The sequence below is a fragment of the Hypanus sabinus genome, chromosome 11, assembly GCF_030144855.1.
Source record: "Hypanus sabinus isolate sHypSab1 chromosome 11, sHypSab1.hap1, whole genome shotgun sequence".
Classification (NCBI taxonomy): domain Eukaryota; kingdom Metazoa; phylum Chordata; class Chondrichthyes; order Myliobatiformes; family Dasyatidae; genus Hypanus; species Hypanus sabinus.
Window position 1 is genome coordinate 48,084,518 of NC_082716.1, and position 17,478 is coordinate 48,101,995.

The following is a 17,478-nucleotide window of genomic DNA, read 5'->3' on the forward strand; positions in this document are numbered from 1 at the left end:
CAGCAAGCATAAGAATAGTGAAATTACTTTTATTTAAGATGGGAAAATCAAAAGAAAATTGCAAAATATTACAAGGAGATTTGCCTTCTTTCTTTCAAAATGAGCTTACCAGGCACCTTTCCATAAGTCTTCCCTGATTTAAATACTTTAGAATAAAAAAAGTTTGTTTTAAATGTTGTTTGTGCTTATTTAATTGAGAACTAAATATATTTGAAAAACCTTTGACATGATACACTTGGGGTAATTAACGCTTTCTCATTATTATACTTGTAGTTGGTTGTGTTAAAACATTTAGCCCGCACATTAGAATTACATTAGAACTGAATCAGAATTGATTAGAGAGGTTAAGGCAAAAGAACCTTTAGGGGAGTGTGATCATAATGTGATCGAATTCACCCTGAAATTTGATAAGGTGAAACTAGTGTCTGATTTATCAGTATTACAGTGGAATAAAGGGAATTACAGAGGCATGAGAGAGAAGTTGGCCAGAACTGACTGGAAAAGAACACCAGCAGGGATGACAGCAGAGCAGCAATGGCTGGAATTTCTGGAAGCAATTTGGAAAGCACAAGATATATACATCCCAGAGCAGGGGTCGGCAACCCGCGGCTCCGGAGCCGCATGCGTCTCTTTCGTCTCTGTGCTGCGGCTCCCCGTGGTTTGTTAGTTTTTGAAATGTAATTCGAAATTTGAAGATTATGGTGATCTTGTACAATCTAAAAACGTTGTGGGGACCCCATTTCCTGGCACATCCGAACCCGCTCACAATTAGCCACCATTCCGGCTAAGGGAGATAGCCTACGGGGGTTTGTGAGTACGTGTTTTCTGGAGCATCCGTGCCCACGGGGACGGGTTGAGGGAGGCTTTAAAGCAAGGCTGTTTAGTTCGAATAAAGTTACCTTTGACTGCAGTGTCTTTATTTTAGCGCTGCGTGTAGCACACCGCTACAACGTGTTTTTTATCGCTATTAATATACATCACCACTGCCAATGCCTGACACCTGCCAGTGCACGCTTTCTTTTAATTCTTCGATCCAAGGTAGGCTAACTATGGAGTAACCTTCAACCCAACGTCTTCTTTTTTTCGGAGTTCAAAATGTTTTTGTTGCATGCAGAAATGTAATTTCGTTTTCTCTGCAGGAGTTCATCAATTTCATAAATGCAACACATTATAGTTTGTTTATACATAGTATAAAGGCAAAAAAAAACGTTGTATGCAGTGTTATTTCATTTTAAATGTCAAACGGGTTTTGTGGCTCCCAGTGTTTTCTTTTCTGTGGGAAATGGGTCCATATTGGCTCTTTCAGTGGTAAATGTTGCTGACCCCTGTCCCAGAGGAACAAATATTCTGAAGGAAAGATGACTCAATCGTGGCTAACAAAAGAAGTCAAAGCCAACATAAAAGCCAAAGAGAGGGCATATAATAGAGCAAAAATGAGTGCGAAGTTAGAGCATTGGGAAGCTTTTGAAAACCAACAGAAAGCAACTAAAAGGTCATTAAGAAGGTAAAGATGGGACACAAAAGTAAGCTAGCCAATAATATTAAAAAGCATACCAAAAGTTCCTTTAGATACATAAAGTGTAAAAGAGAGGTGAGAGTGAATATCAGACTGCTGGAAAATGATGCTGGACAGGTAGTAATGGGGAACAAGGAAATAGTGGATGAACTGAATAAGAATTTTGCATCAGTCTTCACTGTGGAAGACACTAGTAGTACGTAGGAAGTTCCAGGTGTCAGGGGCATGAAGAGTGCAAAGTTACTATAACTATACAGAAGGTTCTTAGGAACCTGAAAGGTCTGAAGATAGATCAGATGCTGTACACCCCAGGGTTTCGAAAGAGGTAACTGAAGAGATTGTGGAGGCATTAGTAATGACCTTTCAATAGATTCTGGAATGGCTCTAGAAGACTGGAAAATTGCAAATGTCACTCTGCAAGAAGAGGAAGAAGCAGAAGGAAGGAAAGTATAGGCAGTTAGACTGACCTCAGTAGATGAAAAGTTTTTGGAGACAAATATTAAGGGTGAAGTCTCAGAATACTTGGAGGCACATGATAAAGTAGGCTGTAGTCAGCATGGTTTTCTCAAGGGAAAGTCTTACCTGACAAATCTGTTGGAATTCTATGAATAAAAAACAAGCAGGATAGAGAAAGGAGAATTGCTTGATGCTACTTACTTGGATTTTCAGAAGGCCTTTGACGAGGTGCCACACATGAGGCTGCTTAACAAGCTGTGAGCCCATGGTATCAAGGGAAGATTCTAGTATGGATAATGCAGTGGCCGATTGGCGGAAGGCAAAGAGTGGGACTAAAGGGAGCTTTTTCTGGCTGGCTGTCAGTGACTAGTGGTGTTCCACAGGAGCCTATGTTGGGATCAATTCTTCTTCTGTTATATGTCAATGATTTTGATGTTAGAATTTATGGCCTTGTTGCAAAGTTTGCAGATGATTAGATTAGATTAGATTCAACTTTATTGTCATTGTGCCAAGTACAGATACAAACCCAAATGAAATGTAGTTAGCATCTAACCAAAAATGCAAAGAATAGTGTTATTTACAAAATAACTGAAAAAAAAAGTAAGTTCTACAGCATACAAATATAAAAGTACTGAGACAGTACAATATGGGTGCAATTCTGCTTAGCGCTGTGATGCGAGTTTCAGTAGGGTCACAGCCTCAGGGAAGAAGCTCTTCCTGTGCTTGTTGGTGCGGGAACAAAGGCTCCTGTAGCGCCTAACGGATGGGTGGAGAGTATGGTTAGGGTGAGATGCATTCTTGATAATGCTTTTCGCCCTGCCCAGGCAGTGTTTATAGTAGATGTTCTCAATGGTGGGCAATTGGGTGCCAATGATCTGCTGGGCAGATTTCACCACACACTGGAGCACTTTGCAGTCCGATACAGGACAATTGCCATACCACACTGAAATGCAGTTGGTGAGTATGCTCTCAATGGTACAGCAGTAAAAGTCCTGTGGGACAGAAGTGAGCTTTCTTGATGTTCCGCAAGAAATAAAGGCACTATTGCACCTTTTTGATCAGGATGGAGGAGTTCCAGCACCAGGTGAAATCCTTGGAAATGTGGACACCAAGGAATTTGAAGCTCGATACATGCTCCACTACAGTTCCATTGATGTAGATGAGGACGTGAGTGTGGCTCCTAGCCCGGCTGAAGTCCACAATGATCTCCTTGGTCTTCTGGGTGTTAAAGGCTAGGTTGTTGTCGGCACACCACGAGGCCAGGTGCTGGACTTCATCCCTGTAGGCCATCTCGTCATCCCCTCTGATCAGGCCAACCACCGTGGTGTCGTCTGGGAACTTGATTATGGAGTTAGAACCATGTACAGGAATGTAGTCATAGGTGAAAAGGGAGTACAGGAGAGGGTTCAGCACGCAGCTTTGAGGCACGCCTGTGTTCAGGGTGAGAGTGGAGGAGGAGAGGTTGTCTAACTTATCAGATTGGGGTTTGTTAGTCAGTAAGTCCAAGGTCCAATTGAAGAGGAATGAGCTGATACCAAGCTAGCGAAGTTTGGCGATCAGCTTGGAAGGGGTCACAGTATTGAATGCCGAACTAAAGTCAATGAACAGCATTCTGACGTAAGAGTTGGGGCTGTCCAGGTGGGTGCGATAGGCAAATTGATGGGGGTCCAGGGTAGTGGACAGACAGGGTTTCAGATGTGGTAGAACCGGTCTCTCAAAGCACTTTGCAATGATGGGGGTGAGTGCAACTGGGTGGAAGTCATTCAGGTAGGAATATGAAGATAGGTGGAGGGCAGGTATTTTTGAGAAAGTGGAGAGGCTACAGAAGGATTTCAACAGCTTAGGATAATGGGCAAAGAAATGAGAGATGGAAAACAGAGCTAGGAAGTGTATAGTCATGCACTTTTGCAGAAGAAATGAAAGGGTTGACTACTTTTTAAGTGGAGAGAAAATACAAAAAACTGAGGTGCAAAGGGACTTGGGAATTCCTGTGCAGGATTCTCTAAAGGTTAAGTTGCAGGTTGAGTCTGTGGCGAGGAAGGCAAATGCAATGTTAGCATTCATTTCAAGAGGACTAGAATATAAAAGGATGTAATGTTGAAACTTTATAAAACACTGGTTAGGCCTCCCTTGGAGTCGTATGAGCAGGTTTGAGCCCATTATCTGAGAAAGGATGTGCTGAAACTGGAGAGGATTCAAAGGAGGTTCACAAAAATGATGCCAGGATTGAACAGCTTGTCATGTGAAAAGCATTTGATGGCTCTGGGCCTGTATTCACTAGAATTCATATGAAAGAGGGGTGACTTCATTGAAACCTATTGAATGGTGAAAGGTCTTGATAGAGTGGATGAGGAGAAGGTGTTTCCTATGATGGGAGAGTCTAAGACCAGAGCACACAGCCTTAGAATAGAGGGGATGTCCTTTTCGAACTGAGATAAGGAGGAATTTCTTCAGCCAGAGTGGTGAATCTGTGGAATTCTTTGCCACTAGCAGCTCTGGAGTCCAAGTCTTTATGGACTTTAAGACAGAAGTTGATAGATTCTTGATTGGTCAGGGCATGAAGGATAAAGGGAGAAAGCAGGAGACTGGGGCTGAGAGGAAAATTGGACCAGCCGTGATGAAATGGCTGAGCAGATGCGATGGACTAACGGACTAACTCCGCTCCTACATCTTATGGTCTAAATCTCTAAATGTATAAACAGAATGAATAATTTATATATTGAAAATATTTAGCATATAGAATGAATATTATATTGTAACAACTGATGCAGATTATTAACAAGTCATATTACTTTGTCGCTCCTACCTTTAACTTGTGTGTGCGAGCAGCCACTCCACTGGCTTGGATCATGGCAATGAAGATAGGAACATCACCTAAAGGGCTTCCTTTACCACCAGCTATGCTAATTCCAAGTGCATCATTTGCTCCCTGTCATAAAAACAATACTCCTGTTAGTAACTGATCTAAAAGCATATTTGAATAGCAGCAATAATGAACAGTCCTTACTTTACTATATGCATTAGTTCCTGCAACCTGTCTAAAAGATTGTTCACATCAACATTTATTTGCAGGTGGTCCCATCACATACAGGGTCAAGTGTAAGTACTGTGTTCGCCCACAGCAGTGGAGCCCTACAGAGTAATTCAAAACTAATCCTGCCTGCAGTTCTTTAAATTAACTGCACAATGCTAGTTACTATCTGTACTATTTTGCTTAGGTTCATTATGATTGCCTTACAGTTTTGTGGGATTTGCTTCAAAAAATTATTTACACTGTCGGAGGAACAATGGCATAAGGGTCACATAACATGAAAAGGAATTGTCCAGAAAGAGTGTGTGTGTGTGTGTGTGTGTGTGTGTGTGTGTGTGTGTGTGTATAGCTTTTTTTTTGCAGTACAGAGTATAGATCAAAGGATGCAGGTCTATATATGACCCTGAAAGTGGCAACATAAGTAGATAGGCCGCTAAAGTTCTGATCATTGCATTACAGTAAGGAGGTGGAGGCTTTGGAGAGAATGCAAAAGAGGTTCATCAGGATGTTACCTGGTTTAGACAGAACTTGCTGTCAGTAGTTTGAACAAACTTGGACTGTTTACTCTATAGTGTTGGAGGCTAATAAAAGTATATTAAGTTATAAGAGGAATAGATAGGGCCAATGTCCTATCCAATATCTAGTCGATCTTCTTTTCCTAGAGAGGAAATGTCATTACTAAAGGGCACAGATTTAAGGTAGGTGGGGAACAATCTAAAGGAGTTTGTGAAGCAATTTTTTTAAAACACAGTGAGCGTTAAGTACCTAGAAAGTTCTGCCAGGGTAAGTAGTAGAAGCAAATATTATTGTAATAGTGAACAGGCATTTAGGCAGCAATGTGAACAGGCAGGAGATTGAGGAATATAGACCATGTGCAGACAGATGGGATTAAAATTGACATCCTGGTCAGCACAGGCATCTTGGGCCAAAGGGTCTGTTCTACATTCTACATGAAACACAATTTCTGAGCTGAAAGGTTGTCCAAAATACTGGATCACCCTGCTCGTAAGTGCAATTGTTGTCTTTATAGCACCGCTGCCTAAAGTGGGTCTTAGTTGAGTCAGGAAGCCCATTCAGATAAGAACTTAAGAATAGGAGCAGGAGTAGGCCATCTGGCCCATCGAGCCTGCTCTGCCATTCAATAAGATCATGGCTGATCTGGCCATGGACTCATTTCCACCTACCTGCCTTTTCCCCATAATCTTTAATTCCCCTACTATGCGGAGGGATGCAGGGGAAATATGTTGTTATTTACACACTTCAGGTTCCTAGTCATTACAGCTGAGTATATAAAAATAAATGTAGGTGTAAGGCTATTTGACACCTACATTTATTTTTATATACTCAGCTGCATACCCCATGGATGGAGAATTCCAAAGATTCCCTGATTTTTGTACTTCTTCTTAACTTGTTCCTGAATTAATGACCCCTTATGCTTGGACTATGACATTCCCAGATGACTCACCAGGGAAAACATCTCTATACCTAAATTCTTAATTCTCTTAAGACTTTCCCATAAAATCATTTCACTGCCAAACCCATCAGTGTGTAGATCCAGTCTACTTCTCCCCATAAAACTCTTTAGTGCACCCCTTTTACATGAGTACATCTTCCTTATGTAGGAATACCAGACATAAACACAATAAACCAGATGTAATCTCAGTGGCGACCAATTCGCAAATCATTTTGTAAAGCACAGTACAGCATTGGCCTTCCCAATTACATGTAATATTTACAGAACACCAGCATCTGACACTGCTGCTCTCTCTATCCAAGAATTTTGCCCCACACATTGCCTGCCAAGTTCCTGAATGGTCTCCTGATGTTGGCCATGAATTGAACCCCCCCCCCCACCCCTCAAACTTCTTGCTCCTTTAGTGAGATTCTAATCATATCCTGATTCCAGTATAAACTGCTACTGAGATTCTGACGTCAATTCATTGATCAATCCCTTGTACTTGACACCTACCATCATATGTTCCACAAAGGCACACTACACAAAGACAAGCAAGTAAAGGCCTGATGGTTTAGATCTAGGATTCTGCTGAACGTTGCTGCAACAAACCCATGGCTAAATGACTGAGCAACAAATACCTAAATCTTTTTCCCAGTTATAAAGTATCACAGCACAGAAACAGGACCATCGATGCAGGTAATCCATGTCAACCAAGGTGTCCACTAATCTAGTACTTTTCAACCAAACACTCCCATTTAGTATTTGGCCTGTATTCCTCTAAACTTTGGCTGTCCATGTACTTACTTAAATGTAATTATTGTACCTGCCTCAATTACTTTCTCTGGCAGCTATTTCAATATATAGTACCTTGAAAAAACATTCGGCCCCCACAACTACTTTCACATTTTACTGTCTCATTTTCTAAATTCAGAATATATTGTAGAATTTTTTTTTGATCTGCAAAACATTGTGCATCATGTCAAATTAAAAGAAAAACTCCAAATCCAGTAACGATTTACTAAAACTTAAAAATCAAAATTGTGAGGCTGAAGAAGTATTCATCCCCTTTGTAATTACTATGCTAACTTACCTCAGGCACACTTGTTGATGTAGAAAATTTGAGTATCATCTGAATAAATACCCCCTCTCTGTTAGGTCCACCAGTATGGTTGATTTTCAACAGACCAAAGCAAAATGAAGACAGAAGAGAACTCACGGCAAGTCAGGGAAATGATAATTCAGAAGCACACATCTGTATAAGGGTACAAGACATCTCAAAGGAACTGGACGTACCTCAGAGCTCAGTACAATCCATCATGAAAAAGTGGGAAAAATATGAAACTACAGCCTAGGTCAGGCTGCCTCTCTAAACTTAGTTGCCAGAGAAGAATGGCACTCGTAAGAGAGGCTAGTGTAAGATCAACAGTCGCTCTGAGTGAGCCACAGAAGCCAGTGGGTGTAATAGGAGATGAAGTTCATGGCTCCACAATCTTTAAGGTCTTTATGGAAGAGTGGAAAGGAAGAAGCCCTGGATAAAAAAAAATATCCTTGCCCATAAAGACATTGCAAAGCATCACTTAGAATATACTGTAAAGATTTGGAAGGAAGTCTTGTGGTCGGTTGAGACTGAAATGGAACATTTTGGCCTCAACAAGTGGCACCTGCGATGTAAATCTAAAACTGTGCATCAGCCCCATAACACCAAAGTATGGTGGAGGTAGCATCATGCTATGGGGATACTTTTCTGCAGCAGGGACTAGAAATCTGGTCAGGATTGATGGGAAGATGAGTACTGCTAAGTACAGAGAGATTCTGGATGAAAACTTGTTAGCCCCCACCAGAAAGCTTAAACTAGGGAGGAAATTTGTCATCCAGCAGGACATCAACCCAAAGCACACAGCCAGAGCAACGATGGAGTGGCTTCAAATGAAGAAAACTGATGTCCTTGAGCAGCCCAGTCAGAGTCCTGGCCTTAAACCAATCATATCTCTCCATCACAATCTCAAGATTGCTGACCACCAGTGCCACCCTACACATGCAGCAACTGTGGCACAGCCTATCATTCCAGGATCAGCCTCAATAGCCACAGGCGACGCTGCTTGACAAACCAGTGACTACCAGAAGCACAGTACCCATGGTCGACCACGACTGACGGAGGCCACACCGCTCCACAACTAATCTGGCACAGTTTGAGAAATTTTGCAAGGAGGAATGGGCAAATCTTGCTCCATCACATTTTGCGAGGCTAATAGAGACTTACCTGAATCCAAAAGCACTGCTGGCTGTAACAGCTGTAAGGGGTGGTTCAACTAACTACTAAGCAAAGGGAGATGAATACCTTTGAAATGCTGACATTTCTGTTTTTCATTTTTAGTTTTTCATGCTTTATAATTTTCCCTGTTTTTGGGGTTCATGTGTAAAAAAAGGGGCATGTGATTCACAAATAAAAATTATCAGTTAAATTGATAAAAAGTCGCTACTTATTTACGTGAACAAAGAGCTGGTAAAGTTGCTTGACAAGTTACTTTTAAATACTACCCCCCCCCCCCCCCCACCATCTTAAACCTATGTCCTCCAGTTTTTGGCTATCTTTTCCCAGGGAAAAGCCTGAATGCATTAACCCTATCTACCTGCATACCACTCATGATTTTATATATCTCTATAAGTGTACCCCTTAGCCTCCTACATTTCATGGAATAAAGCCCTATTCTGTCCAACCTCTCTCTATAATTCAGTCGCTCAAATTCTGACAACATTCTCTTTAATTCTCTTTGTACTCTTTCTAGTTTAATGACATCCTTCCTATCAAAGGGTGACCAAAGCATACACAATACTCCAAATGCAGCCTCACCCTTGTCATGTACATCTCACCCTCACCGCACTGTCCGTCTACGATGCCACTTTCAGCAACTTATGTATATGTACTCCAAGGTCGTTCTGTTCCACTACACTCCTCAGAGCCTGACGATTCTCTGTACAAGTTTGACTTTCCAAAATGCAACACCTTGCACTTAAGTGGATTAAATGCCATTTGCCAATCCATGGCCCACTTAACCAGTTGATCAAGATACCTCTGGAATTTTTCATAACTTTCTTCATTGCCTATGCTAACACCCATTTTCGTATTATCCAGAAACTTATTAACCATATCTTGTGTATTCCCAAGTCACACTGATCCCTCAGGCACAACACTAGTCATAGGCCTTCATGCCAAGAAACAACCTTCCACCCTCATTCCCTGTCAATTATGAATCTAGTTAGCTAGATTTCCCGATATCCCTTGCAATGTAACATTCCAGACCAGTCTACCAGTTCTTAATGATTTTCTTGTGTGTTACTTCATAAACTGATTTACACTGTTCAAATCACAAGCAAGAGAAAATCTGCAGATGCTGGAAATCAAAGCAATACACACAAAATGCTGGAGGAACTCAACAGGCCAGGTGGCATCTATGGAAAACAGCAGAGTCGACATTTCAGTATTGACGAAAGGTCTCGCCCCAAAGCATTGACTGTATTCTTTTGCATAGATGCTACCTACAGCATTCTGTGTGTGTTACACTGTTCAAATGCTGGGATTTAAAACAGCACAAAACTCATCTGTGACTTATTCTGTAATTGAAACTCAAGAGTTCGGCACAGCTTTGTGGGCCAAAGGGTCTGTATTGCGGCCCAGTCAAAGGCTGAGTTCATACATTCTTCCCACCCCTACCCCACAACATTTATCCTCCATTTCTTTCTCCAACCCATCTTTATTTGGCTTCCCCATGAAAGCTCTAAAATATCTGTATCACAGACTTCTTTGGATTATCTGTTCCTAATTAAAAGCGAAAATTTACCTTTACATTAGGTGATCTTTGCATATCCACGAATAATGAGTGAGGACAATAACTCTACTTTTTCACCAAATATGACTTAACATTATCTTTTCTAGTTTCATTGATTTCAAAACCAATTGAATCTGGTAAGAAATATGTGTCATTGTCACATTATTACCTTTGTACTTTATACAAACTTATCAGATTTCTCTTTCACTATTGCCTGCTGACCTAGTTTTCAGGATGACACACATTACTGAGTTTTACAGGTGACAAAAGTGAAGCTAAAAATAGCAGTTTAAGTTCTGACACAGTCCTCCCAGTTCTAATTTCTTGTGTGTTGGAAGCGATGGCACTTGTCTGCACCTTTTATTTTTGTTTTTCCCTGCTTTCCTTCTATTATGGCTATCCCTAAATACCCAGTACTCAAAAAACTGATTCTTAAAACCATATCTCTAATTTAAACGTGGACCTTTCACCACAACTATCAATTACTCCAGCAATGGGGAAAAAATGAGCGCAAAATGAAAACAATATTGAAAGTCAGCATTTTGCCAGAGGGGATATGATAAATTTCATTAGAAATGGTACCTGAAAGATTAGAAAAAGCCTTGGCAGATTTGAACTGAGTAATATAGTAACAGACAAGGATTAGCTTAGCAGTGGAAAGAAGCGCAGGAGTTACCAGCACATCCACCTTTAAATCATCTGCTTTTCCCCATTTCATGCCCTCAGCTAATGAAAACTTAATGCATTCCTCTGAGGGCTCCAAAATCGATTGATTCATTATTTATTTATTTTGAGATACAGCTTTGTAGCAAGCCCTTCCACCCCAACGAGACCGTGCTGTCCAATTACCAAGGAAGCTGGAGTGCTCAGCCACAAGGAGAAGGTACAGACTCCTTACAGACTGTGGCAAAATTGAACCAGGTCACTCTATTGTACCACTACATTACACTACTATGTGTATAAATATATATAGTGTGTTTTAGGACTTTCTTTAGTTGCATCTACTAAGGATTTATTATGTCCCTTTTTGCTTCCTAATTTCTTTCTTTCTTTCTGAAGTTCTCTCCTACATACTCTAGATTCTTCAACGGACTCAGTTTATTCCAGTTGCCTCTATCGTCATATGCTGCCTTTATTTTCCTTGGTCATTATGTTCCTTAATTTTGCCATGTTTGCCTTTCACCCTTACTGGAACATGTTGGTCCTAACTTTCTTTCAAAGACTCCTATATGTTAGGGTCTTGGCCCAAAATGTCGACTGTTTACTCTTTTCTAGAGATGCTGCCTGGCCTGCTGAGTTCCTCCAGCATTTTGCGTGTGTTGCTATAAGTCAGATATAATCCTACCTACAAGCAGCTGCTCCCAAACAAGACAAAATCTGCAGATGCTGGAAATCCAAGAAGCACACACAAAATTGCTGGAGGAACTCAGCAGGCCAGGCAGCATCTATGGAAAAATTACAGACGATGTTTTGGGCATCTGCTCCCAGACTACTATCACCAGGTCCTCTTTTATGGAACTGAAATCAGTCTTCCCCCAATTCAGTACCTTAACTTGAGCACCAAACTTATCCTTTTCCATTACTAATTTTAAATTTGTATAATTATGGATACTATTTCCAACGTTCTCTGAACAACATTTCCATCTCCTGCCTAGCTTTAGACCCAAAGTACAGCCCTGTTCTCCATTAGAACTATATACAGTACATTTTACTTACCCTTGTTATTTCCACAGTTCTCAGACCTGTATCTGAACCTAAAAGATTCAAGTTGAAACAAGACTCATTATTAGACTGCCTTAGCCATGTTCCATTGATAACTTGGACTTTAAGTTAATTATTTTAAGATTGAGAGAAGTTATGTAAAAGTACAAAGGGTTTTGTTGCAATATTGCATGCAACATTTTTGACATAACAGAATCATATGACCTTTTTGCAAATAATAATACTTATAAGTTGGTTACTGCAAAGTGGAGAATAATTAAATCTAATCACATTTCAATATTGAGATATGAATCCAGTACTTACACCAATGACAGTTATAGTAGGTTTATTACTATTAATTGGTTAAGTATATCAATGAGGATGTGAATTGAATCTGGGACTTTTCTGACATCTGGTCTTCAATAATTTGATAATCGTGTCACCAGGTCATTGCAATCGCCTTTCTTCGTTGCATCTTACTGCATGGGTTAAGCATATCCCCACTTTAAAGGGCAGTAGTTAAAGTTTAACAGTACAGATATGAAAAGAATGTTTATGTTAAGCTCTGTTAGATTACATTGGTTCAATAAGCAGTTCAGAAGGGCATACCAATTCCAAACATGAGGAATCTTCTGCTGAAGTTGCAACATGTGCAAGCTAAACAGTAAAATCAGCATGCAATATGTAAAGCTAAGCAAACCCACAAACAGCAGGTCAAATCAAAATTTTGAGGTCCTGCCACATCTAATGAAGAAAATTATATTGTGTAGTTTGCTCACAATGTGGCTTCCTTTGCACTGGAAAAGACATGTAGATCAGTGACTATTTTACATTTAGTCACAGGGAGTGCCTGCAGTTCCAGAGAGATGTCATATTAATTTTCTCTCACTCCAACTCTGAACTGTTGGTCTCAGAAAGTGACCAAGCTGACCGTCTGTCTCTCTTCTGGGGTTATGTCTGTGCTGGGTGCCCTTGGAGAGGGAGCACTTGTTTCTATGGGCACAGTGGGGATTTTCATGAATGATGGGCCCCCCAAGAATTGAGTGTTTTATTGACAATAGTAACCATATTTTAATTTGAAAATTTTAACAGCTTGTAAACCGCTGATCAAAAAAGGGAAAGTTGCCTTTTGGTCCACTGATTCTACACTGAACATCAAGCATCCATATTTACACCAAACCCATTTTATACTCCCCACATTCTCATCAACTCCTCAAACTACCACACAGCAATTCACAGTGGCCTACTGGCCAACCAACCCATAAATTTTTGGAAAGTGAGAGCAAACTGGAGCATCCAGAGGAAACCCGCAAGGCAAAAGGAAGAAATACAAACTCTACTCTGTGTGGTGTCTGTGCTCATCAGCACAGTTCTAGTGAAGCCCAAGCTATATTTGATTAACAACACTTGGTCTTCCATCTGGGCATTCTGCAGCCTTTAGCTCTCAGTATCAGATTAAATAATTTCTGCAAAAACACTTTTCATACTTTGATTTGAACTGGCTAGTTATGTTAAGGTTACCACATCAGTAATTATTTCATGTTGTACTCTTTCAAAAGGCATCACCTGAGGGAACATCAAAGAGGAACATAGACCAGGATGCCAATCTAATCACATCTGCCTGTAGGGTTGTATTTCTCTATTCTCTATCTGTTTATGTATCTGTCTAAATACAATGTCAATATAAAGTATTCACCCCTCCATGGGTTTTCATGTTTTATTATTTTACAACACTTAATCACAGTGGATTTAATTAGGTGTTTTTGACACTGATCAACAAAAAATACTCTTTGTGTCAAAGTGAAAACAAATTTCTATAAATTGGTCTGCATTTATTAAACACAAAATAATTGATTGCATACGGTGGTGCTAGAAAATTCACAAACCCTGTAGAATTTTCTCTATGTCTGTAAAATAGGACCACAAATGTGTTCAGATCTTCACGTAAGTCTTAAACCTAGATAAAGAGAACCCAATTAAAATAATAACACAAAAAACATTATACTTGTTCATTTATTTATTGAGGAAAATGATCCATTGTTACATGTGTTTGTTGGAAAAAGTATGAGTAACTGGCGTGACCCCCTTGTACAGCAATAACTTCCACCAAATGGTTCTGGTAACTGTTGATCAGTCCTAAACAGTGGCTTGGAGTAACTTTAGGCCATTCCTAACAAACCTGCTTCAACTCTGGGATGTTGGTAGGCTTCCTTGCATGACTTGCTTGCTTCAGGCCCTCACAACATTTCTACAGGATTAAGGTCAGGACTTTGACTTGGTCATTCCAAAACATGGATTTTCTTCTTCTAAACCGTTCTGTTGTTGCTTAGGACCACAAGTTCATAAGACGTAGGAGCAAAACTAGGCTATCTGGCCCATCGAGTCTGCTCCACCATTCAATTATGGCTGATCCTTTTGTCCACTCATTGGCCTTCTCCCTATTTTACTTCTCTTTTGGATCATTGTCTTGTTGAATTATCCAACTTCTATAAAACGTCAGGTGACGGATTGATACTCTGATATTCTCCTGTAAAATCTCTTGATACAATCGTGGATTTATTTTTCTCTCAAGAATTGCAAGATGTCCAGGTCCTGAAGCAGCAAAGCAGCTCCAAACCATGATGCTTCTTCCACCATACTTCACAGTTGGGATGAGGTTTTGGTGTTGGTGTGCAGTGTCCCTTTTCCTCCAAACATAGCAAAGTGCATTTCTGCCAAAAATAACAACTTTTGTCTCATCTGTCCACAGAACAATGTCCTAGAAGCATTGTAGAACATCCAGGTAGTCTTTTGCAAACTTGACATGCAGCAATGCTTTTTTGGAGAGCAGTAGTTTCCTCAGTGGTGTCTTTCCATGAATGCCATTCTTGTTCAGTGCTTTTCTTATTGTGGACACATGAACAGCGACTTCAGCAAGTTCAAAAAGTTTCTGCAGGTCCTTTGGTTACCCTTGGGTCCTTTTTCACCTCCTTCAGCATTGCACACTATGCTCTTGGTGTGATCTTTACAGGATGCCCATTCCTAGGGAGGGTAGCAAAGTTACTGGGTTTCCTCCATTTGTAGACAATTTCTCTTTCTGTGGACTGATGAACACTCAGCTCTTTAGAAATGCTTTTGTTGCCTTTTCCAACTTGATGCATCTCTACAATTCTTCTAAAGTCCTTGAAAGTTGCTTTGATTGAGGTAAGGTGCACATAAACAGATCTTTCTTGAGAAGAGCAGGCTCTGTCAGTAACTTGACTGTCTTTTTTCATAGGACGGGGTACCTCTATAACCAAAGCCTCCAATCTCCTCTTATTGATTGGAACATCTGACTCCAAATAGCTTTTGTAGAATGCATTACCCCAGAGATTCACATACTTTTTCCAACAAATACATGTAATATTGGATCAATATTTTTCAATAAATAAATGAACAGATAAAATGTTTTTGCGTTGTTATTTAACTGAGTTCTTTTTATTTAGTTTTAGAACTTGCATAAAGATCCGATCACATTTTAGGTCCTACTTATGCAGAAACACAGAAAATTCTACAGGGTTCACAAACTTTCTAGCACTACTGTAATTGTTCACGCCCTTCAAGTCAGTGTTAGTAGATGCACCTTTGATAGCAATTACACTCTTGAGTCTGTGTGGATAGGTCTCTATCAGCTTTGCACATCTGGACACAGCAATTTTTCCCCAATCTTGTTGACAAAACCACTCAAGCTCTGCCACATTGCATGAGCATTGTGAGTGAACTGCCCTTTTCAAGTCCAGCCACAAATTCTCAATTGGTTTGAGGTCTGGACTCTGACTTGGCCACTCCAGGACATTAACTTTGTTGTTTTTAAGCCATTCCTGTTGGCTTTTAGCTTGGGGTCATTGTCTTGCCAGAAAACAAATCTTCTCCTAAGTTGCAGTTCTCTTGCAGACTGCATCCAGTTTTCCTCCAGGATTTCCCTGTATTTTGCTGCATTAATTTTACCCTCTACCTTCACAAGCCTTCCAGGGCCTGCTGCAGTGAAGCACCTCCACAGCATGATGCAGCCAGCACCATGCTTCATGGTAGGGATGTTGTGCTTTTGATGATGTGTGGTATTGGTCTGATGGCCAATAAGCTCAATTTTCATAGAACCTTCCTCTAGTTGACTTCAGAGCCACCCACATGCCTTCTGGCAAACCCTAGCTGAGATTTCATGTGTGTGTTTTTTTTCAACAGCGGCTTTCTCTTTGCCACTTTTTCATAAAGATGCAACCGGTGAAGTGCACGGGCAACAGTTGTTGTATGCGCAGTCTCTCCCATCTCAGACACTGAAGCTTGTAACTCCTCCAGAGTTGTCATAGGTCTCTTGGTAGCTTCCCTCACTAATTCCCCTCTTGCACAGTCACTCAGTTTTTGAGCATGGCCTACTCTAAGCAGATTTACAGCTGTGTCATATTCTTTCCATTTCTTGATGATTGACTTAACCAAGGGATATTCAGTGACTTGGAAATTTTCTTGTATCCATTTCATGACTTGTATTTTTCAATAACCTTTTCACAGAGTTGCTTAGAGTGTTCTTTTGTCTTCATGGTGTAGTTTTTGCCAGGATATTGACTCACCAGCAGTTAGACCTTCCAGATACAGGTATATTTTTACTATAATCAATTGAAACACCTTGACCATACAATAGCGATAGCCATTTAACTAATTATGTGACTTCTAAAACCAACTGGCTACACCAGTGATGATTTGGTGTCAAATTAAAGGGGGGTGAATACTTATGCAGTTATTTTGTTTTTTATATTTGTAATTAATTTAGATCACATTGTGGCTTTCTGTTTTCACTTTGACACAAAAGATGTTTTCTGTTAATCAGTGCCAAAAAAAATACACTGTGATTCAATGTTGTACAACAATAAAACATGAACACTTCCGGGGGAGGAGGGGGTGAATATTTTTTGATAGGCACTGTACCTCTTAAATATTGCTATGGTATCTACTTCTATGACCTCCTCCCCTGGAAAGGGAAGTCCAGACACCAAAAATGTGCCTCATACATCATCTTTAAACTTCCTCCCCTCACATTAAACCTATGCTTCTCTAGCACTTGACATTACCAACTTGGGAAAAAAGTCTCTATCAATCATATCTATGCTTCTCACAATTTTATATACTTGTATCAGGACACCTGTCAACCTTCGATGCTCCAGAGAAAATTATCTAAGTTTGTCCAATATCACCTTCTAAACTCCATCCAATTATCATCCTGGTGAATCTCTTCTGCACCCTCTCCATATCCTTTCTGTACTGTACTAACCAGAAATCACACAATATTCCAAATGTGGCCTAATGAAAATTTTGTATAGCTGCAACATGACTTCCCAACTGTTACACCCAATGTCCAGTCCAATTATTGCAGATGCATATCCTAGTATATTCTATTACAACTTTCCTCATTCTCCATAACTCCACCAACTTTTGGAACTCCATAAACTTTGGAGTCATTTGGCCTCACTCTTTCATTCGT

At 40.3% G+C, this 17,478-nt stretch overlaps 1 protein-coding gene across 9 annotated transcripts in view; it reads right to left on the bottom strand.

Moving 5' to 3' along the window:
* Positions 1–17,478, bottom strand: part of LOC132401931 (inaD-like protein) — a 299,063-nt gene that overhangs the window by 25,023 nt on the left and 256,562 nt on the right. For 7 of the 9 annotated variants that reach the window (XM_059984281.1, XM_059984284.1, XM_059984283.1 and 4 more), the window contains 2 exons: positions 12,003–12,040; positions 4,779–4,901 (listed from right to left, as the gene is read on the bottom strand). In XM_059984281.1, the coding sequence (XP_059840264.1) occupies positions 4,779–4,901; positions 12,003–12,040 (161 nt within the window). The other 2 variants (XM_059984288.1, XM_059984289.1) reach the window with 2 other exon arrangements.